The following is a 23,230-nucleotide window of genomic DNA, read 5'->3' as shown; positions in this document are numbered from 1 at the left end:
TTCTTAGTCGATATAGTTCATAGGTTTGATGCAGGAATAGTAAGCAATTTGATTTGTTTGTTTTAGTTACACAAGGGGGTTCCTTATTGTACCATACCCTCTTTGACGTAATATTACTCGATTTGGGTTTGGTGAAGACTAAAGGTCTCTTCAAGAGCGCGATTCCTAAGGGTCGAACTCTCAATCTTAGTGATTTAAAAAATTACCTTTAACCATTGCGACTGACACTCATTAAGTGCACAATAAACAATTAATAAAACTTCCTTTACGTAAGCAAGCATATAATAAATTACTAAATTAAACCACACAAGCTGTATGATTGTGGAACCATATGTGTCAAACGTGTTTAACTGATTAGTGGTAAATATTGTTAACGATGGTATGCACTCATCGGTATTAATTGTCGCTTATTGGATTTGATATTTGCTGCTTGCTGACCCACTAAAAGGATGAGTATGAGGTGATGAGCTTGCTTTACAGGAAAGGTGGTTATAGGAATAATGCTGATGGGTGGTGTGATTACCTGTTAATCGGTTGTGGCAATTAACACCTAACACGTATTCAGGATGATATTACTCTACAAATTAACTTGTGAAGAAGGTAGGTTGTTCTATCTCTAAACTTCACTACCAACCATCACTCATATTTATTGACGGGGAAGGAAAGTAAACCTTGAAAATTTTGGTAGCCACCAACTTGGCCTCATGGCTTTTCCACAGCAAGCTCTTTTTATACATATGTTAAATTGTTCTTATAATTTCGACCAAAGTGTGTTAAAGGTATTTTAAGAGTGCAACTTCTAAGAATTGAACTCTTAACCTAATGATTCAAATAACTATTTTTTATCACGGTAATAGCCGATTGGCAAATTAAAAAGTTATTGTAAGCCCATAAGTTTTTGTTGTCTTTTTATCTTGCAGGCCTGTATTACTGGCATATAGTGTTCTTTTGGGCCCTGTTTTCCGTTTCTTACGTGGTGTTATATGATAAATCAAAGCATATGAATACTTATTGACAAAAAAAAAAAGCATATGAATACTTACATTATTATGGACAAAGATGCTTCAAATCATATTACTCCCTCCGTTCCAAAACTATTGTAGTTTTAGCTTTTTTGTTTTGTTCCAAAACCATTGTTGTTTTACATATCCAAAGCATTTTATCTCATTCTCTTCCATTCATGCCCTCATTTAATAGTGTATCTCCCAAGCACCACCTCTTATTTCCACCAATCAAAATTCTCACCAATTAGTTGACCAATGATTTTCATTCTCTCTCTTTCAAATAACTCATATTAAATAAGGGTGTTTCAGTCAAATTATAACATTAATTAATGAACTCTTAAACTTTGTGAAAAAACTAAAACTACAATAGTTTTGGAACGGAGTGAGTAGTAAATAAGAATGATTCTAATTTATATTTCCAAAAAGTTTTGCACAAATGAGTTTTTTTTATTGGATTAATGTATGAATGGTGGCTTTCTCAGCTTGCTGCTCGCGCTGCAACAATGAAGAATCCACTCTCCATATGAATGTGGCTAGAGCTCTTAGTTTGAAGGTAGTAATGCAACAAGATAGTGATCATATTATAATTGGGGAACATCCGAACACATTGTGGTTTTCTTCGAAGTTGGGTTGAGTTAAGTTGAGCATTAATGGTGGCATTGATCACGTTGACGCCTTTGTGCTTGCTTATTTCAAGAAACTTGGGACTTGTTCAGCCCTTCATGCTGAATTATGGGGTATTCTATTCGGTCTTCAGGTTCTCAAGCAAAGAGAATGTGGTCATTGAGTCAGATTTAACTTGATGTATTCAGTTCTTGAGATTTGATTAGGGGACGTCTCATTTTTTTTGCTCCTCTAGTGGACCAGATTCAGAAGTTTAGTGCAAAGTTTAATCATGCCATATGAGGTCATTTTTTTCGTGAAGCGAATTCAGATGCTGATGTTTGAGCTAAATATGAGCTTAAGTTTAATCTGTCCTCTCGTGTTTATGATTTTGTTTTCCTAATTTTAGTTGAGTTTCTTTCTTTTGTTAGACATTGCCCTTCACCTGTTATAGGAGAGGGGAGTGAGTAGTTTGTTTGTTTATCTTTTCAAGTGCTAGCTCATCTTCTTCATTGAGAAATGTGAGGAGATCGCATTACCTCATCTAAATATTGGGATATCTTTCTTTTTATAGTTTCTGAAAAACTAATTTTACGAAAAACTTTATTTTTTCTGTCGAGATTATAAAAAAAATTCAAAATATTATCAAGATACTTTCTTTTGTCAAGAGTGAAAAAACTTGAGAATTTGTTTACGGGATTAAATTTGGCACCCCCATCAACCTATTTGGCACGACACTTCAAAGTAAGGATTATCCATAATACCCCTGAAAATAGTGTCTTCTTGGATTTGTAATCCCTGAAACCATCTCGAGCTTCATTTTGGGAGTTTAAATCCCGGAAATCATTCGTTGATTCTCCCAGGTTTTAAATCCCGGAAGCCTCCGGAAATTATAAACCCGGAAGCTCATTAAAATTTCAACATTACAAGTTTTCTGAATCTAATTCCCGGAAAGTAATTTAGGATTTCCGGGTTATAAAACCCGGAAAATTCAAAAGTACTTGATTAAATATTCCGGGATCTGATTCCCGGAACCTATTTTACAATTTTCTAGATCTAAAACCCGGAAAAACACTAAATTACAACATTAGCTATTTCGAGATCTAATTCCCGGAACCTATTTTTGAGCTTTCGGGTTCTGAAGCTCGGGAAAACTAAATCTCCGAAATAAAAATGGCAGATTAACGAAGATGGAGAAAATGGAGGAGAAGAGGATGAAGCCATGCCTAGAGAAGAGGATGAACATAGGGTAAGAAGATGAAGTAGAGTGTGAGGGAAAGGGAGAGTCATGAGAGCGAAGAATAGGAGAGGGAGAATGAAGAAGATGAAAAGTTGAGTGTGAGGGAGAGGGAGAGTGAGCGTGAGTGAAGTTGAGAGGGAGAGTGAAGAGGAAGAGGGAGGATGAGAAGTTTAGAATGAGATAAAGTGAAGAGGGGGTATTTTGGCATGGGGTTTTTATATTTTTGGTTGGGGTGCCAAATTGGTTGATTAGGGTGGGAAATTTAACCCCTTTTATTTACGGGTTTTGAATTGGGCTTTTGGCCCATTCTCATGCTTCTACTGAACTGGGTCGTGCATGGCATGTTCGTCGCTCAAAATAATGGGTAATCAGTGTTTTAATATTCCAAAAAAAAAAAAGATAATATTATATCCTCACATTATCTTAATGAAATTTTCAACAATCAAAAAATATCTTAATGAAATTTCCCTCTAAAGAAAATATTTGTCTGTATCCCACAAAAGATTCACTCCATTGAATTAGTTGGAGGTTCAATTTCAAAGTTCAAATCAGCACCATGTGTCGTCATAGCTACTGCACTTGGTGACACTAATCCTTCAAGGTCAGGCCAAGTTACGCCTGAATATATTAATTAATAAATACAATAAAATAAGAACTAATAAAGAGAAACATTATATCTATATCAAATCTATAAGATTTTTTCATCTAGAATGTTCTGCTACATGATACCTCCAATAATCCCAATTTCCTTCAAAACAAAAAACAAATAATATATTCCTATATATAAAAAAAACATATCCATCCGTAAATATTAACACTAAATTAATTATATAAAAAAACTATTAAAATAACATATCTATATATAAAAAAAACATATCCAAAACAAAGAGGCCTAAACGATGACAATCTGACCCAAGTATGTAAATCTTCATTTCAATTTTAAGCCAAAATTCTAGCAAACTCATCAGATTGCAAATTTTCATGGAGTAATATAAATAAAACATATCCATCCTTAAAAGTATTTATTTTCATGAAATAATATAAATTTTCAAAAATAAAAAAAATCAATTAAGTAATTTTAAGTTTAAATTTAACATGCATTTTAAAACCAGAAGAATTCTTAAAAATAATTAAATCAGGCAGCAAATAATAATCTAATTAATTGATTACACTTTTTTTTAAAAATTCTGTTATTTATACCATGTTTCTACAGAGTAAAATATCATATTTTTCATTCACATTGTTTCTGACTTCATAGCTAAAACACCATGAATTCTAAGGTCGAATCTATCTCTAGAATCAAGGTTACCTCCAACGGAAATGCTTGGAAGGTAGTTGTCAGGATAATACGCCTATGGAGGGTCCCCAACGCCAAAGATCCTGATCAACCTGACTTTATTGGCATGCTCCTCATGGATGCTAAGGTCTGTTTCAAAAAATTTCATATTGAACGTTTTTAACCTTACTTTACCGAAAAAATTCATATTTGTATCAATATCTATGTATGTCAACATTATGTCCAACCAAAACAATGACATAACTTTTTTTGATACAAACCTTGCACTCATTCATGCAGGTTGTATTTCAAGTTTAACACCTCTGTTAAACCAATTGAAGGTTTGTAAATTCTCTTTTACGTGTTTAACTTCACACCGTATCCGGCTATATTTTAACAAACCAAAGTGGATGAGAAATTGATCGGTATGTTATCAAACATATTTCTAATTTTTTTTTTTCCAGAAAAATACATATACATATCATCTTTAATATTTCCATGCATATGTCATAGGTGTTGTCGTAGCCGAATGTGACCTATCAAATTTCAACAAATGAAATACAACAATCAACTATATTGTTGTTGATCTCGATGCTCTAGACTAAGTTTTATAATTTTATATTTTTGTGAATTTTTAAACTATCTATTTACTTTAGCGATTACATTCCAGCGGAAGTGAAATCTTGAGTTGTACACTATGAGAAGATTTCACTCAACAATTTTTACAATATGTTGCTGAGGGACACGATGATCCTATTGTTCTTATTATGTAGTTGGTTAAAGTGAAACTGTTAAAATTAATAGTATCTTTGAAGAGTTTCAGTTTAGCCGGCTGCAGAATAAGAACAATAGGACCATCGTGTCCCTCAGCAACATATTGTAAAAATTGTTGAACGAAATCTTCCCCTAATGTACAACTCAAGATTTCACTTCTGCTGTAATATAATCGCTAAAGTAAATAAATAGTTTAAAAATTTAACAATTCACAAAAGATAAAATTATAAAACTTACTCTAGAGCATAGAGATCAACAACAATATAGTTGACCGTTGTATTTCCTTTGTTGAAACTTTATAACTCACCTATGACATCTGCATGAAAATATTAAAGATGATATGTATATGTATTTTTCTGAAAAAAAAAATTAAAAATATGTTTGATAACATACCGATCAATTTCTCATCCTTTTTAGTTTGTTGAAATATAGCCGAATACGGTGTGAAGTTAAACACCTAAAAGGAAATTTACAAACCTTCAATTTGTTTAAAAACTTGAAATATAATCTACATGAACAGTGAAACACATTAGCCTTCAAGAAATTCGAGTCAAATTGCAAGAATAATTTATAACACCAAAAACAGAAACAATCTAGATAATGATAAGTGAATAATACTTTTTTGTTTTGTTTCAAATGGTAGTGTGTGAATTTGAACTCTGCAGTTGAGCCTGCCCCTGCCCTCCCTGCAGGATGAGCACTGGCACATACATACATCAGCATTTAGTTAGATTAACGTTTAAGAATCCCCAAAATTCTTATGGCCAAAGTAGTCTTTAGTCTTTACAAATAGAGACAGGTGTGTTCTTCTCCTCATTGCCACGAGTCAACATTAAGCACTCAGTCTTCAATCTCCCTCTTTCCAAGTGTCTCTTGCCCACTGACTCAGCCACACTACTCAGTACTGATCATCAATTTGTTCATTGATATTGACACTATATATTAGCAATCAATTAACGCGCTAGCTAACTAACTGATATGCTAGTGCCTGCAGAGAGTGAGTGAAAAATGATGAAAAAGGAACCAGAAGAAGTGAAAAAACCACGCTCAAGAAAAGGGTGCATGAAAGGGAAAGGGGGACCTGAGAATGCCCTGTGCACATACAGGGGAGTGAGGCAGAGGACTTGGTGAAAATGGGTTGCTGAAATCAGAGAGCCTAAACGCGGTGCTAGGCTCTGGCTCGGTACTTTCAACACCTCCGTTGAAGCCGCACTCGCCTATGATGATGCTGCAAGAAGAATTTATGGTGCATCTGCCAAACTTAATTTGGCAGGTGCAACCGGAGATTCTTCTTCTACAAACAATGTTACTAGCATTGGAGACAGAGTTCCGACAACAAAACCTGCTGCGGCTGCTCCGGAGGAGTCTAGCTCCACTAACAAGCCGGTGTTCAGCTGGGAGAGTGGTATGGACCGTGAAGCACAGGGTCTTACCTGGAGTTGCACTAGTAACTTCTTCATCATGGATGATTTTCTGGGACTGAATGATACGCTGCCTCATCAGGGGCTTAAGGAATGGGATCAATTACTACCATAGTTACCTGGTTCTCCATACGTTTCGGTACGCGGTACGGGTACCGGAACGTGGTTCGCGATTAAAGAAATATGTGGTACGAGGGGGGTATACATAGACGGTTCGTCATTTTGGTACATGGTACGTTTTAATTAATTAATTGGTACGCTTATGTAAATTTTATGATAAAAATTTAAATAATTAATACCAATTAAGAAACCTAAGTAACAATTTTCATTCCATTATAACAAAATTAAGTAACAGAACTAACAACACAAAAAATTGAGGAACATTACTAACAACCATAAATTCATTCCCTGGTAACAATTAACAACAAAGAAAAGAAAAGATTTGTTGTTAATATTGATAACCAGATTTGTTGTTATTATATAGGGAGTATTCACGAGATTTGTGGCACCATTACACTATTTGACATTTTCAAATATGCCTTATGGAATTCAAAAATCTTTAAAAAAGAAAAAAAAATCCGGAACCTGAAAATGGAGTACCAGTACGCGTATGGGAGAGAACCAGTTCGCAAAAGTACCACGAATTGGTACGCACGAACTGGTACGCGGTTCCACCAAAAAATGGAGAACCAGCTAACTATGATTACTACAGATTTGATCCATTTACGTGTGTCTCTCTCTTGCTTATGTACTATTGCATATGCATATGATAAGTAAAGTACCATATGCTCTATCTATATGGGAAATTTCAAAGACCGCCCAGGAGGGTAAAGAGATAAAGGAGGGTAAAGAGATAAAGGAATAGATATGATATATGATTTGATATGGTAAGGGAGATAATAGAGAAAAATGTGGTGTTTAAAAGGTGTATGTACCTTAGTGGTTCACCAATTTAACTATAATTGTTTTTTTTGTTAAGCCAAATACTTGTATTAATAGGCACAAGGGGTGCCACCAAAAATATTACAAGAGAAAGAAAAAGAAAGGAGATACAGTAAAAAATTTGGAGAGGAAACAGTGCCTAAAACCAAGCCTCAAACTAAAGAAGAGGAGGAAAAGGGGGAAAAGGCACAAGCACAGAGATGAACAGAATAATCAAGCTGAGGTCCCTCATGAGAAGCAAGCCGTCCACCTCACCGGCCAGTCAAGAATCCCCAGAGTCCCAAAATTGTGTTGCTGTCACTCAACCACGCACCCCACACCATCAAGAAACGCACAAACAAGAGCCAATAGGTCCACCCCATCATCCAAAAAGGGTTTAACTATAGCTGTTGCTTGCTGTTTGTCTTTCCATTTCATGTAAACAAGATGCAAACTAATAGATAAATGTTATTTTATAGAGTTTTGATATATTTAGACTTCTTTCTTTCATCTCATATTCACATGCTTTTATTTCATGTGCCACTCAAGTTTTGTATCGTATCACTTGTTAGAGCATCTCCAATGCATAGTTGCTAATTGGGTTGCTTAAAAACTATTTCGGTGGGTCCAGACTGACACATAGGATTTAAGCAACCCAAGTAGAATTCGCTCCAACCACGGTTGCTTAGTTTACTTTTAGTTGGGTCCCATTATACCTCTTATATTTATATTATTTCAAGGTAATGACACTATACAAGTACATGAATGAAAGAGAAAATATGATTTTTTAGTCAAAAAGTAAGGAGAGAGAAAATAAGCAACCGTTGCTTAAATTTAAGCAACCCAATTGTCACGTCATGTTGCTTCAGTGGTGCTCCAAAATAAGCAACGTTGCTTAAGTTGCCAACTGGATTTAAGCAACCCCATTGGAGATGCTCTTATAGGTCTAATTTTATTCTCTTCTTATTATATATATCTCGATTTAATTCAAAGTGTGATGGGTATGTATAAATTTTTGAATCAAAAGTAATATATGTATGGAAGTGGGTCATAAATTTTTCTAAAACTTAGTATGATGTCTTATATAAAGCATACAAAAATATCTTTAAGAGTATATAATTACGAACAAATAAAGTATTTTAGAAGGATTAAATTGGTCAATGATGCATTGATAATAAAATAAAGTTTGACTCTCTATTTAAAGATTTTGTAATCCTACGATGGATTATGAAATTATTGGGTTAATTAAGGTTGTGGTCCTTGTATGCTTGAAAATTGTTCCTTCCTGGAACAAAGTTTGAACTATCAGTCCTTATTGTTTGAGAAACTACTTAGTTTTAGTCCTTGCAAGAGGTGGCGGTCCGGTGACCTTTGCCACATGACTTCACCAATATTGTTTAATTAGTGAGTTAGTGGCAAAGGTCATTAGACCGCCACCTTCAACAAGAACCAAAACCAGTAGTTTCTCAAACCAGGGCCGTGTACAGACATTTTGGGGTCTTAAGCGAAAATGTTAAATGGGCTTTTTTTTTAGAATTTTTTTAAAAAACTTAACATAAAATATTAATTTTTATACTAAACTTCTAGTTTTTTAGCTGCAAAATCATTTATCACAGTTTTATTTTATAATTAAGCAACTCTAACCTTTCACTTTCAATAGATAAAATAACTAATTGATTCAATCTATCTTTCTATAGATATCATTTTTTAGTTGGCTAATATTTAGGAAATATATAATTCTGATTTTTTTTATACTTTGATTGTTTAAAATTTATTAATGGTTAGTAACTAATTTTATTTTTTTGGGGCCTTAGTAAATTTGGGGGCCTTAAGCTATTGCTTAATTCTTTTAACAGCTTACACGACCCTGTCTCAAACAGTAGAGACTGTGTTCAAATTTTGCTCTGAAAAGAGATCATTTTCAAACTTAGCGTACTATACATAGATCAAAACCTTATTTAACCTGAAATGATTTAATTAAAAGCCTCCAAATAAATTTATTGAAATTTGAAAAAAAATTCACATTAGCATCGCATAATGAGCTAAAGACCATTGCCGCACCTGATTTAGGATTGACTTGATCGACACTACTTAGCGTCGCTCATTTTGGTTGATGCAAGTCGACACTACTTACTTGGCAATACGGTTGAAACTAATAATTTTTTTTTTAGAATTGGCTACATTGACAACAGTAATAAGTGAGTTGACGCTAATGAATATAATATGTAGTTTTTTTTTCTGGAATTTAGTGTCGGCATGGAGGAAGCAAATGTTAATGGACAATACAAATTAAATGATGAGTTGGAGTCTTTTGTTCATTTGTCAAGCAACAAACAAAGAATATAATTCATGATTTAAATTTGCATTGTCAAATATGATAATATATGTTCCTTATAAAAAGATGTTTTACTTGCCATTGAAAACCAGATTACAACAGTTATATGCATCAATGATGATTTCATCATTTCTGAACTCCCTTAATGTTACACATGCTAAAGATGAATGTGTGTGATTATGGAGAGTTACCTGTAAATGGACGAAACTAATCATCTTTTGAGAGCATCCATATTGGAAAGACAACCTACTGAGACACAACATCACGCGCGCACACAGAGGAAATTGTTTCAAAAATGTCTTTCTTATGAATATGAAGGACTAATAGAGTGACAGTGAAAATGCAAGAAGGGAATTATAGGAGATTTCTCGGCCCAAAAATTTAGAATTGGTTGAACTACCTAATAGAGATGAAGTCATATCTTGCTCAAATTATTTGTTTGTCAAATGAGAAAGCCAAGTTGGTACGTTAATGAGTTAATAATATGAAGATTCCACAAGGTTGTGCTTCAAACTTGGGTAGATGTGCATTATGAGTAGAGATCGATGAAAAACCATGGTTGTCATGTATTCATGCAGTGTTTGCTCCCAATTACATTCAGTTAATTGGAAGTTTATATTTCAAATCCACTTATAAAGCTATGTAAACTCTTTAAAGATAAGTGTTCCACTACTTTAAGGAAGGAAAAACTGTGTGGTTGGGACTTGGGGCAAATCATCCCCATAATACTTCTTTAAACTTGAGATAATATTAAGTCACAGAAAAAAACCTTGAGATAATATTTCTAACTGAATATTTTGAATGGAGCATCTCGTGATTCATCCCCCATGTGAAGGAAGGTTGGGGGTCTTATTTAGTACTCGCGGATGTATCAATTTCTTTTTCTATCTATCTCTCTTTTCTCTCATTCATATTACATTATCACTCATCACATTTTTTACTTTTTTCTCTACTGTTCTTCATATCTCTCTCATTTCCATTCCACTTCCACTTGAATGAGAGTGTGAAGGAAACTTAATTTTTTAATATCTGCCATCGACAACACTGCTTCAAACACAAACCAAATCAAGCCATGATCGACAGTTCCTATTTCTTGACAGCTCGGGGCTGAAATGATTCCAGTAATTAATGATATTGTCTGTTTGAAAAAAAAAAGTTCAGTAATTACTTCAAGGAAATTGCTTCATACTTTTTGCTCTACGATGTAGTAAAAAAAAGTACATAAAAAGGAAATGAGTGAGTTGTCAGTTTTTCATTACACATCTACCCACCAAAATGGTGCAATGTAATAGCTCCTTTAATCAATATTTGCACATATGCTACTCCTCCCTAGAGATAATCTTGTCTGGGCCTGATGTGAAAATGAACTCCTAGCATAGACAGAGGGATCCTCTATGTATATAGTTGAATTCGTGAGCTACCAAAACCACTGTGTTTGTTAGATAGAGTTTAGATAACTTTAGACTTTGGACCTTATTTGATATAGTAAGATATGACAGTGATTTCCTCATTGATTATCAATTAGTCAAAATGGGACTTAATCAGTCAGACAGTCACTCGTTTGAATTCAACTGTTTGAACTTAGAAGTGAGGTAAATGCAATTCCTACATTTGAGTTTCCGTTAAGAATAAAGATTTAATGTAACACTACATACAAGACTGACAGCTGCACTACATATGGTACTTTTTAGACTGTTTTTAATACGTGTGTGGAAAGTAGCAGACAGCACTTGGTACAAGCAGCAATTGCAGTACTTCCATGATTCTATGTAAGTAAAGAAACTTTAAAATACCATCTATAATCGCTTTAATATATACCACTTGGAGTAAAGTCAACACTTAAAGTGATCATAATTAGCCTGAAATGTGTTTGTGAAATTTGCTAATGTACTAATTAGAAGCATCATGAGATTCAAGTCAAGTAACTAGTGGGGTCAGTACTTTCAAGTTTCAACACTTAAGAGACGATATCTCAAGTCTCAACTCTCAACTAACTCGTGAATACTTACTCAATCAGCCTGAAAAAAAAAACATCATACTTTGATATCAGCTGCTTAGGAATCTACCGCAACATATACTTTCCACTAGCTTTCTAGAATTGATTTTGATAAAAATGATATCAGTAAAATTAGCACATGTGTACATCTATGAGAAGAAGTGTTTTCTCCATGGCAATGTTGTGAAGTTTAGTTGAGATATCTCATAGATCATAGTTGATTATCTCCACCGCAGCAAAAGCTAACATTTGATTCGTAGCTTCACTCCAGAATTGATTTTGGACATAAATTTGATCCTACGAACCCAACCAAATCACTTAGGAGAGTGTTGATTGAGGAGGAAGAACGAGCTTTTTGGTGGTTCGAGCTTCGGTAGAGGTGAAATTGTCGTGCTCCGTCGTCTTCAACGCCTATGAAGGGTATGTGCGAAGACACTTTGAGGCTCATGTAAGAACGTGAGTGAAAAGCGAAATAGAAGTTATGAAGTATGTATGTATCTTATGTTCTCTAAAGCCTTGTCTTTTATAGAGGTTGAGCTCGCGGAGTTCGAGTCTATTTATAATGAGTGTCTTGTGCGTTCTCTAGCTTCGCACCCTTATCTTGGTTGTTGGACCGTAGTCACTCAGTTTGGCGATCGGCTATGGGCAACGACAAGGACACCGCCGGCTGGATGAGGGCGGTGATGGTAATGGAGATGGGTTTGATCGGCATGAGGCGATCGAATCCCTCCCGGAATAGAATCAATTACGAAAGTAAATATCCAAACACCCAAAAATTAAATGTGACAGTACGCAGAGTCAATACTTTTACTTGTAAAGGTGCAATCAAGCTGTAACAAAAAAAAAGGTGAAATCAAGCATGCTCATTGTATCACCTAACTGTAACATAGATAGATGGCATCTTCAAGTCGAGCATGCATCAAATGTGAGAGAACCTATGTTGCATGGATACGGGTACGGTACCGGTACCGGGTACGGGTACGGGGTACGGCATTTTTTGAAAAACCAGGGTACGGGTACGCCAGTTATATATATAAATAGAAATAAAATGATTTCTACCACAATATTTTTAATTAAAAATATCAAATCTCCTAATGGTCAATACTTATATGAAAGACCAACATAAAAACCATCACAACCTAATGAAAATCATCAAAAGAATATGTAATACCTTAACATATATCTTCAAACACATACCGTCATAGATAATCTTAAGATTGAAGAAACATAACATAAGATTGAGTAACATTGAAGAGACATAACATAAGATTGTTCAACATAGACAGTAACATAAATTAAAATAGTGCAAAAGAGACAATACGATTGTTCAACACAACAAAACAATTAAACGATAGATTGTTCAACAACCAACAGTACAAAATCAAAGCTCTCTCAAACAGTAATGGTGTCATCATTCCCTTCTCCATCATCAGTGAACAAAAACGAGGTAATTTTGAACAAAATTTTTTTTTAAAAAAAAAAGTATCCAGAGTACCCACGGGCGTACCCAAACCTACCCGTGGCGTACCCAAAAACGTACCCCAGTTTTTTTTTTTTTTTTTGGTGGACTTGAGTACGTACCTGGTACGTACCCACGGCGTACCCATGGCGTACCCGTACCGGGTACGTACCCGTACCGGGTACGTACCCGTACCGGGTACGGGCCCGGTACGGTACGGGTACAATGTGATTTTTAGAGTACCCGTACATCATAGGAGAGAACATAAATTATGTAGATTTTCCTTTCAAAAAAAAATTATGTAGTTTCAATTAGTTGCTAGTGGTTTTAATGACTAGTAATGGCAATTGTGGGGGTTGGCGGTCCCCTATTTGTTCAGTTCATTTGATAGGAAGAATAATTGTTTTGAAATCTGACATAAAGTTCACAAATCTGCTGAGACAACCAGCCACAGAAATTATTTACAGTCCTTGCTCCTTCTTGATTCGGCGGCTGCTTTAAACATAGTGAGATGGGGTAGCAGAAAACATTTATGATCAAGATCTACAGAGATATTCACTCTATGCAGCCCTTCAAAAACCACCACCAGCTACTTGTCACACACTTGGAATCATATATATAAAGTGCTAATCCCCACCAACATTTTGCAGCAACATTCATTCTAACATAGCATAGCCATGGCTAGTTCTTTACTGTTTGGCTGTTGTGTGATAGTAACAAGCTTGTTTATGGCTGTGGATTCTACTCAAACAAGAGCTTTCTTTGTTTTTGGTGATTCACTAGTTGACAATGGCAACAATGACTTCTTGGCAACCACTGCACGTGCAGACGCACCGCCTTATGGCATTGATTTCCCAACGCATAAACCTACCGGACGCTTCTCTAATGGCCTAAACATACCTGACTTAATCAGTATGAGTTTAACTTTGTCCCATGTTTTGCTAACTAGTCAAGATTTCTAATTCATAATGCTTGTTTGGTTCTTGTCTCCCACATGCATTGCTTCATGGCCTAAACATATCTGACTTAATCAGTATGAGTTTAATTTTGTCCCATGTTTTGCTAACTAGTCAAGATTTTTAGTTCATAATGCTTGTTTGGTTCTTGTCTCCCACATGCATTGCTTCATGTGTATAAATTATGTTTGAGAAGTTCCTCATTGACTAGAGATATAATTAAATAAGTCCTTATAAAGTGTAGAGCAATCCTTACCCTGAGCAAATTTTTATTTGTATTTTTGTAGAGTTTGCCTTAATCCAAATTCTAAGATATGAAGCTGTGAAATGGTTCATTGCAGGTGAGCAGCTTGGGTTAGAGCCTACAATGCCATATTTGAGCCCTCTACTAATGGGAGAAAAGCTTCTAGTTGGTGCCAATTTTGCTTCTGCAGGGATTGGGATCCTCAATGATACTGGATTTCAGTTTGTAAGTTTACATAGTGGTTAATTAAGTTGTTATGTGTATTCTGAGTACAGGGGTTTCATTTTCATGTTATGACACGGTGCAATTTATTGGTTTTCTTATGACTTTGTCTACTGTGAGTCAAGAAAAATAAAGTTCACTAGTTAAAAGACTTCTCTGCAAAGTGATTTTTAGCATATAAAGAGAATATTGTAAATAATATGTACTAAATATTAGTAATAAAAATATAGTTTATGACCGGTTTTTAACATGGTGCACCAACCATAGAGTTGTCTGAAAATATAGATAGTCAATTTGTGTTGTGTTCAAAAGCTGGTAGTGGATAGCTTATATGATTTTATTTTTTTGGCAGCTGAACATCATCCACATGTACAAGCAGTTGAAGCTATTCCAGCATTATCAGCAAAGGTTGAGTGCACAGATTGGTCCAGAGGGAACTAAGAAACTAGTGAACAAAGCACTTGTACTCATCACTCTTGGAGGCAACGATTTTGTGAACAATTACTACTTAGTCCCCTATTCAGCTAGATCTCGCCAGTATTCTCTCCCAGACTATGTGACCTATATCATATCCGAGTATCGCAAAATTCTCAGGGTATAAATTTCTCCGTAAATATTATGCACCCGTTTGGCTGCAAACGAAAAAGTACTTATTGAAGCTTATTATTTAATTCTTTTTAAGTAGATATGCTCCAATAACTCCTGCATTCAAATAGCCTCAATAACTTCTCCAATGCAGTTTCCAATTATACATTCATTACATTCTCACCTTTGTTGAATGCTATACTATTTGGTTCTTATGTATAAGCTCAATGGATTGGATGCAGAGGATTTATGATTTGGGAGGTCGTAGGATTCTTGTAACGGGCACAGGATCGATGGGGTGTGTGCCTGCAGAGTTAGCCTTGAGAAGCAGAAATGGTGAATGCGATGTTGAACTTCAGAGAGCTGCGGCCTTATACAATCCACAACTTGTTGAAATGATCAAAGGACTCAACAAAGAGATTGGAGCTGATGTCTTTGTTGCCGCTAATGCATATCAAATGCACATGGACTTTGTTAGCAACCCTCAAGCTTATGGTATGTCCATAATTGCTATAATGCAGCAAGAAAAACACTAGTAACACAGTACTCTTTTTCAAACATTTTTTTATTGTTTGAAATTCATGTGAGATCCACTAAAAATGTGATCCCCACTTTCAATTTAATGAGACTCACATGAATTTCAAACCAATCAATGAGATAATGTTAAAAAAAGAGTGTTGATAGCACAACAAGTAGGCCAGAGGCCCGTTAGAAGCCAGTGACTTAACTCGTCAAATGTCTAGTCTGGTCTGACCTGTTTATTAAAAAATTCAGTCTTAGGGTTTTTAAAGAGCATGATTAACTAAAAAGGCTGGCCTCTGATTATAAAAAAAAAACATGTTTGGTATGATAGACGAGTCTTGATTGTTTGAAATTCATGTAAGGTCCACTAAAATTGTGAGTCTCACTTCTAATTTAATGAGACACACATGAATTTCAAACAATCAATGAAATAATGTTAAAAAAAGAGTATTGTTAGCACTTAGGGTGGAAGTATGTTAGTGGTCCGTTAGAGGCCCGCGACTTAGCTCGTCAAAGGTCTGATCTGACCCATTGATTTAAAAGTTCACTCCACTTTTAAAGAGCATGATTAATTAAAATTAAATGCTTGGTATGATAAACCGATCTATTCACATAAAACTGTTTTATCAATGATATAAAAAAATTAAAATGCTAAGTAGAAATGCTTATTAGCTGGATGAGCTATTAGTTCACGATCTATTAGCCTGCTAGCCTACTGACTTCTTTAAAATGACATTTTCTATTAAATAACTTTTAAATATGTGAGTAGATCATGTCATTTCTTACAATTTGACCTATGATAGGTCAGACTAAAACTGTAAAATAAAATTAGAATAAAGACAACGTAAGTTTGGATTGTACAAAATCTGTGAACAACTTTGGATCTGGGTATAGGATTTTTTTTTTTTCTTTTCTGTCCAATAGATGCCTAGTTGCTAGCAGCAACCTTATTTTAGTATATTATTATTATTATTATTTTTCGATGTAAAAAAAAAGTATATTATTATTATTTTTCCAATGGAGTTGCTTTCTCACCATCACCATACCTATTTTCACCATCATCATCCTTTGTAAATTCCAAACATACTTTTAAGAATACACACAGTCATATCAAGACACATAATTACATGGTTCCATAAACTAATTTTCAGAATAAAAAAAACTACATTCAGAAAATTATTTTTCCCAATTCTTATATAATCAATTACATTTCAAAAATTAGTTACGAAATTTAACCCTACATATTGAAAATTGTTTTGCGAAATATATATAAAGAAAGTTACACTTTGAAAACTAATTTGGGAATGCGAAGAAATACCTACGAAAAAATATTTCTAGTATGTGAAAAAATTACATTAAGAACGGGAAATGTAATTTTTTGCATTCTGAATTAGTTTCCCCAACATTAAAAAAATTACATTCCTGAAATTAGTTTTTGAAAAGTACTGTCTTCTAAAATAGGCTAGAGAAGAATAATATGTATTTTTTTAAGAGAAAAAGGATGATGCACCGACGGTGAAATTTTTTTTTACACCGTCAACCAATCAGATTTTAAGGATGTGTCACGTTAATTAATAAAATTAAATAAAATGAGAGATTTTCTCACATTCTTAAAATCTGATTGGTTGACGGTGTAAAAAAACTTTACACCGTCGGTACATAGAAATTAAACTCTTTTTTTAAGTTATTTTAAGAAAGTTAAAATGGAGAGAAGATGGTGATAAAAGTATGGCCTTGGGATTTTTAGTTCTTGGTCAAAATGTAACATCTTTTGTCCAATAGCACTATTGTTACAATGAAGCAATATATGCAACAAGGCCAATGATATTTATCTGTGAACTTTACTATGGATTTGGTCCAACAGGATTTGTGACATCGAAGATAGCTTGCTGTGGGCAAGGCCCGTACAATGGGATTGGACTCTGCACTCCACTTTCCAACTTGTGTCACAATCGAGACCTATACGCATTTTGGGATGCATTCCACCCATCAGAAAAAGCTAGCAGAATCATAGTCCAACAGATCCTCACTGGCTCCACCCACTATATGCACCCCATGAACCTTAGCACCATCATGGCTCTCGACTCCAATGTTTGAATTAGCCTTAGCCTTCGATTCTAGCTAGCTAGCAATGTTTCAACCAAGTGGTAACTTACCACAAGAAATTAGTTATGTGAAGACATGTCCTATATAAGTTAGTGTTAGTGTCCCTAGTTAGTGTCATTTAATTTGTGGTTCAAAATATGCTGGCTTGGCCTCTAAATTGCAATTGCTCTAGTGCTGGTAATAAGATATTGTATTCCTTTGATTGAATGGAGCTGTGAGTGTTTTGTGTATTTATATTTTTATAAGATTAATTGGAGAACATTGATTGTGATCATGACTTACATCTTTATGCACTTCCTATTAATATTTTGAATTTTTAAACAATGTTAGTGTTTGAGGATTTTATATTATAATTGTTTTGAATTATATACATGGATTTTTCAGTGACATTTCAAATTATAAGATTAATTTAAAGAAACTATAAATACTTACCAAGTAATTGAACCTCTTTTATAAAATAAATTAAGCCGAAACTTTAAGTGCCCATACTATACCAGCTATAGTGCTGGACCAAGTAATTAAGCTCGCAATTTCTTACCAGACAGAGAAGGATATATCTAACTAGATAATTAAGTAGCATATTACAAGTTCGCAAAATATTGTATATTTAGGACTTAATATATATAGGCTTAAATAACCTTTTGGTCCTTGAAATTGTAAAGGGAATTAAATCTGATCCTGTAAAATTTTCGCATCAAATTTGGTCCTTAAAATTGTTTTTTTAATCTAATTATGTCCTTATGCTCAATTTTGGCCGGCCAACGGTCCAGTGGCAAGCCTAGTCAACTAAGGACGGTAACGTGGAATTTTTCACATCAATTTTAGTCCCTTAAAAAATATATTAATCAATTTTAGTCCATGTTCTTCCACCTTCATCTTCTTCTTCTTCTTCCACCTTCTTCCTCTTCCTCCATAACTCAAATCCCATGAATTCAAAAGGAAGAACAAGGTGAATATGATGAACACATAGTTTTTTTAGGGTTTTGAATTTATGGGTTTAGGGATTTGAGTTATGGAGGAAGAGGAAGAAGGTGGAAGATAAAGGTGGAAGAACAGGGACTAAAATTGATTAAAATATTTTTCAAGGGACTAAATTTAGCTGACTAGGCTTGCCACTGGACCATTGACTGGTCGAAATTTGAGCAAAATGACTTAATTAAATTAAAAAAATAATTTTAGGGACCCAATTTGATGCAAAAATTTTACAAGGACCAGATTTGATTCCCTTTACCATTTCAAGGACCAAAAGAGTATTTAAGCCATATATATACTGTGTAATTGAATAGCATGTGCCAGTTACTTGAAATAAATGTTCAAGAATTAGTAATAGATCAAATTAACACACTGGGGTGAAGAGATGGTAGATGAACCGTTTTCTCCTGCAAAATTATGTTAGTAAAAATTATTAGGTGTATAGATAGAGTAGTTGGTATTTTAAAGTCTATACAACTCATATCGTTAATTACCTTATTATGATTATAAGTACCATACAAAATGGGTGTATAGTTGTTTGTTTTAATATAGGTTATGTGAAGTATCTTTGTCGAGATAGAGAATCAACATTTCATTCTTAAATAATTGGTTGAAGTTCGAATTTCAACTCTTACCTCGCCAACAAATACAAGTTTGATTGCTTATTTACATAATTATTGCTCATTTTTTACTATCTCACTATTCTGCGGTCTCGTTTGGGTAAATAGTTTAATTAAACACTTATTCAATAAGCGCTTATTGTACAAGAGCTTATGTCATAAGCACTTAAATTTAATAAGTTGTTTGCGTTTGAATGCACACATTGAAAATAGCTTATACAAAATTAAAGTGTTTGGGTGCATTTGTACATAAGCACTTCTTGAGATTAAAACTTTAAAAATTAAAAACTAAAAAACTAAAGTTACGAAAGGTGAAAAATGGAACAACAAAAAAATTATCAACAAAAGTTAACAGACAGGTTGTACCAAAAAAAAAAGTTGATAGGAGAATTTGAAAACAGAAATAGAAAATTACAATGAGGTAGTTAATCAACGAATCACATATGCCTTGAGAATGAAAATTGAAAAGGTAGAGAAGACCTGTCGCTTACAGATCGGAAGCGAATCAAAGAGGGAAAGGACAAACAGAACAAAGGTATTAAGGAATACCTGGAAAAATAAATGAAGAGAAACAAATCTCAAACACTAACAAAATCCTGTAAGAGAACTAGATATGAAGAAGAGGAATATACATATCTAAGTGAGAATCGCTGTGATGGAAGGAGAAGGAATAATGATTCATTCACACCTCTCTTGGAGGTGGAATGAAGAGAGAGATAAGAAAAAAAGTAAAAATAGATGTTATGTTGATTGAGAGAAAAGTCTTGGGTTGAGATTTGAAGTTTCTAAATTTTAAAAATAAAAATAAAATTAGAAGTGGTAAAAGCGAACTGGGTGGAATTCGAAGGGAGATACAGAGATAAGCTCCGAAAAAGCTATTCATAAGTTATTACTAGGAGCTTATTGAAATAAGCTAAAAACAGCTTATGAGGAGCTTATAAGCTATTTTAATAAGCTCTTCCAAACATAAATACAAGTGCTTATCTTATAGAATTAACTCAAATAAGTTGTTCATAATTTCTTCCAAATAGGGCATATGACTTTGAACTTCTCTCTAAATGCTATCGTACTGACTTGAGTGTCAGAGTGTCCTTATAGGTACCTCACCCGTCATGACAATACTTCGCTATATCTTGCAGCTCAGAATTTTGGAAGAAAAAAAAATTTCCTTCAATGTCTCAAACCTTGAAGCAACAATATACATGTATCATATCAACATTCAAACAACGTAACCATACATGCAAATGCAAAGCTGTGCTAGGCTGTTAGCTAATTTGTTGGCCATTCATTTTCAACAACAACCACAGAGTCGATTCTATATAAGCTCTGTTATGATACTGCACTAACACATCAACTCACCTACATTTGCAGAGTTCAGAAACTCTCTGTACTCCGCAGTGTAGCCACCATTAATTTTCTCCTTCCCAATTTTTCACCGAATTCCAAACAATGGCTAGCTTTATGTTCTTTACGTCATACATGGTTTTGTGTCTAATCACGGCACTAGCAAGCTGTTTTGGTGGTGCAGATGCAGCCCGTGCATTCTTTGTGTTCGGCGATTCGCTCGTCGATAATGGCAACAACAATTACTTGTCCACCACAGCTCGAGCAGACAGTCTGCCTTATGGCATTGATTATCCAACTCACAGACCCACCGGCCGTTTCTCTAATGGCTTCAACATTCCTGACTTCATCAGTTCAGTTTTGCTCTTTTCATTTCTCATTTTGCACTGTTTATTTATGCTACTGCTGGCTAGATATAGTGTAAACTAATTATACCTTATTAGAAATATAATATGACCAATCAAATACTTGTAAATGTCACAGCTACTAAAATTATATGTTGGGCTAGAGTTAGGACTAATCCTAATTTTAAGATAACATGAAAGCAGTTTAATCCACCCAATTGGTCATCATAAATGTCTAATCCTGCAAACTTCACACTTCACTCGTCTATTCGTGCAAACTTCACACTCCACCAAATGTCAAGCCTTTGAGTGTGAAGGAGTTGTGTTGAGAATTCTCATATTCACTAGACATATATATGACCAAAATAGTCTTTATAAATGATAGAGTAAGGCTTAAACTGAATTCTAAGAACTCATTGTTATGTTTTTGCAGGTCAAGAACTTGGATCAGATCCCACTTTGCCATATTTGAGTCCTGAGCTCCAGGGTGAAAGATTGCTTGTTGGTGCCAACTTTGCTTCTGCTGGCATTGGAATACTTAATGATACTGGAGTCCAATTTGTAAGTGAAATTTTGGAGTACATTATAAATTATGATTAAGATCCTCTCATGCATTGTTATGTAAAATTTTATCACTATCTCCACAAATATTCAGAGATTTCACATATTTAATAAGTTGAGCCGAGTGATTGACATAAGATTTTAACATGACACTGTCACGTGATGTGAGAGGATCCTTATAATTGATATTTCATACTTTTGTTGTATAATAATCATACAATTTGGTTGAATTGATGGATATATGTTGTTACAATTGTAGGTAAACATCATCAGAATGTCAAGACAGCTAGAAAACTTCCAGGAATACCAGGAAAGGGTGAGTGCTATAATTGGAGAAGAGGAAACTCAGCGATTAGTAAATGGAGCACTAGTCCTCATCACATGTGGAGGCAACGATTTTGTGAACAACTACTACTTGGTGCCTGTCTCCGCAAGATCCCAACAATTCGCTTTGCCAGATTATGTCAAGTACTTGATCTCTGAATACAAGAAGATTCTACAAAGTCTGTATGTTCTCGGAGCGCGTCGGGTGCTAGTAACCGGAACTGGTCCGTTGGGTTGTGTTCCGGCGGAACTGGCTCTCCGAGGCAGAAATGGTGAATGCTCGCCAGAGCTGCAGCAGGCTGCGTCGTTGTTCAACCCTCAACTTGTTGACATGCTTGGAGAACTCAATACGGAAGTTGGTTCAGATGTGTTCATTGGAGCCAACACACAACAAATGCACGATAATTTCATCAGTGATCCTCAAGCATTCGGTAACTAATTAAACAAATAAAATTCCCTCTAACGAATGAACTAATTAATGGACAACTCATCGCTCATGAGAATGAAACACATTTTCTAACCGGTCGTTTAACATTTAATATGAGCCTGCAGTAGTCACTGCTGTCATGGTCTCAACAAAAAAAAAATACTAATGAGCAACTACCCCGTTTGGAAGGGCCTAGCTTACTCTTCAAGTAATTAAAGGCACTCATAAACTCATTCAATTTGATCAGTTTTAGTTTGTTGGCACTTAGATAAAAAATTAAGATCATCTATAGTAAGTAGCATTTATATCTGATCTAGCAAACAAAAAAAGGCATGAATGATGTAATTAATCAATTTGGTGCATTAATGCAGGATTTGTTACTTCAAAAGTAGCATGTTGTGGTCAAGGACCCTATAATGGAATTGGACTGTGCACATTGGCATCCAGCGTATGCCCAAACCGTGATGAATATGCATTTTGGGATCCATTCCATCCATCAGAAAAGGCTAACAAGCTGATTGTTAAGCAGATCATGTCAGGCACCACGGAGTATATGCATCCAATGAATCTCAGCACCATTTTGGCTATGGATTCCAAAAAATTAGATTAACCACCAGTAATCAATCACACAAGTCAAGTTAATATGATTATACAATGCCTATATTTGTTGTTTTGGCTGGATGCCTGGATGAGTACCTTTCCTTAATCTGATTCACTATTGAAGAACAGAGGAATAAATGAAATGCTTTTTTCCTTCAACAATTTCTTGTCTTAATTTGAATCTTCATGTGGCAGGCACTTATATAGGCATTGATGTTGTAGTCTTGAGACTTTGTCTTGTATTCATGTTCTTATGTTATGGTAATGTTGACGTGGGATATTTGTTTGAGTAATAAACCTTACAAAAATATTCACTTAAAAATGGTTATTCTAAGACTCTTCTGATGAGCTTCATTTATTTTTATGTTTATTTA

General features: G+C 34.6%; 2 protein-coding genes and 1 pseudogene across 3 annotated transcripts; all 3 read left to right on the top strand.

Moving 5' to 3' along the window:
• The first annotated feature begins 5,890 nt into the window (after window positions 1–5,890).
• On the top strand, window positions 5,891–6,688 carry LOC130721359 (dehydration-responsive element-binding protein 2D-like; annotated as a pseudogene).
• Window positions 6,689–13,687: 6,999 nt separating this feature from the next.
• Window positions 13,688–17,938, top strand: LOC130721358 (GDSL esterase/lipase LTL1-like). Of its 2 annotated transcripts, none has more exons than XM_057572142.1 (5): window positions 13,688–13,941; window positions 14,327–14,454; window positions 14,804–15,046; window positions 15,279–15,531; window positions 17,423–17,938. In XM_057572142.1, the coding sequence occupies exons 1-5, from the start codon at window positions 13,707–13,709 to the stop codon at window positions 17,653–17,655; spliced, it is 1,092 nt and encodes a 363-aa protein (XP_057428125.1). In that variant the 5' UTR covers window positions 13,688–13,706; the 3' UTR covers window positions 17,656–17,938. The 2 variants fall into 2 exon arrangements, with proteins under 2 accessions (XP_057428125.1, XP_057428126.1); XM_057572143.1 differs by lacking the exon at window positions 13,688–13,941 and adding an exon at window positions 14,106–14,225.
• Window positions 17,939–20,570: 2,632 nt separating this feature from the next.
• On the top strand, window positions 20,571–23,123 carry LOC130720099 (GDSL esterase/lipase At5g33370-like). The gene is made up of 4 exons (XM_057570706.1): window positions 20,571–20,952; window positions 21,378–21,505; window positions 21,765–22,260; window positions 22,628–23,123. The coding sequence occupies exons 1-4, from the start codon at window positions 20,706–20,708 to the stop codon at window positions 22,864–22,866; spliced, it is 1,110 nt and encodes a 369-aa protein (XP_057426689.1). The 5' UTR covers window positions 20,571–20,705; the 3' UTR covers window positions 22,867–23,123.
• Window positions 23,124–23,230: the final 107 nt, after the last annotated feature.

The sequence above is a fragment of the Lotus japonicus genome, chromosome 5 (genome assembly GCF_012489685.1).
Source record: "Lotus japonicus ecotype B-129 chromosome 5, LjGifu_v1.2".
NCBI lineage: Eukaryota > Viridiplantae > Streptophyta > Magnoliopsida > Fabales > Fabaceae > Lotus > Lotus japonicus.
Note: the sequence above shows the minus strand (reverse complement) of the source record. Positions and strands in the feature narration are given on the sequence as shown.

What these genes read in the sequence shown, in the direction of transcription:
- LOC130720099 (XM_057570706.1), top strand. Translation starts at nt 20,706, where the DNA reads ATGGCTAGCTTTATGTTCTTTACGTCATACATGGTTTTGTGTCTAATC. An exon ending in ATGATACTGGAGTCCAATTT is followed by an intron (nt 21,506 to 21,764) that starts GTAAGTGAAATT and finishes TTACAATTGTAG; the next exon opens with GTAAACATCATCAGAATGTC. An exon ending in CAGTGATCCTCAAGCATTCG is followed by an intron (nt 22,261 to 22,627) that starts GTAACTAATTAA and finishes GCATTAATGCAG; the next exon opens with GATTTGTTACTTCAAAAGTA.
- LOC130721358 (XM_057572142.1), top strand. Translation starts at nt 13,707, where the DNA reads ATGGCTAGTTCTTTACTGTTTGGCTGTTGTGTGATAGTAACAAGCTTG. An exon ending in ATGATACTGGATTTCAGTTT is followed by an intron (nt 14,455 to 14,803) that starts GTAAGTTTACAT and finishes TTTTTTTGGCAG; the next exon opens with CTGAACATCATCCACATGTA. An exon ending in AGTATCGCAAAATTCTCAGG is followed by an intron (nt 15,047 to 15,278) that starts GTATAAATTTCT and finishes GATTGGATGCAG; the next exon opens with AGGATTTATGATTTGGGAGG.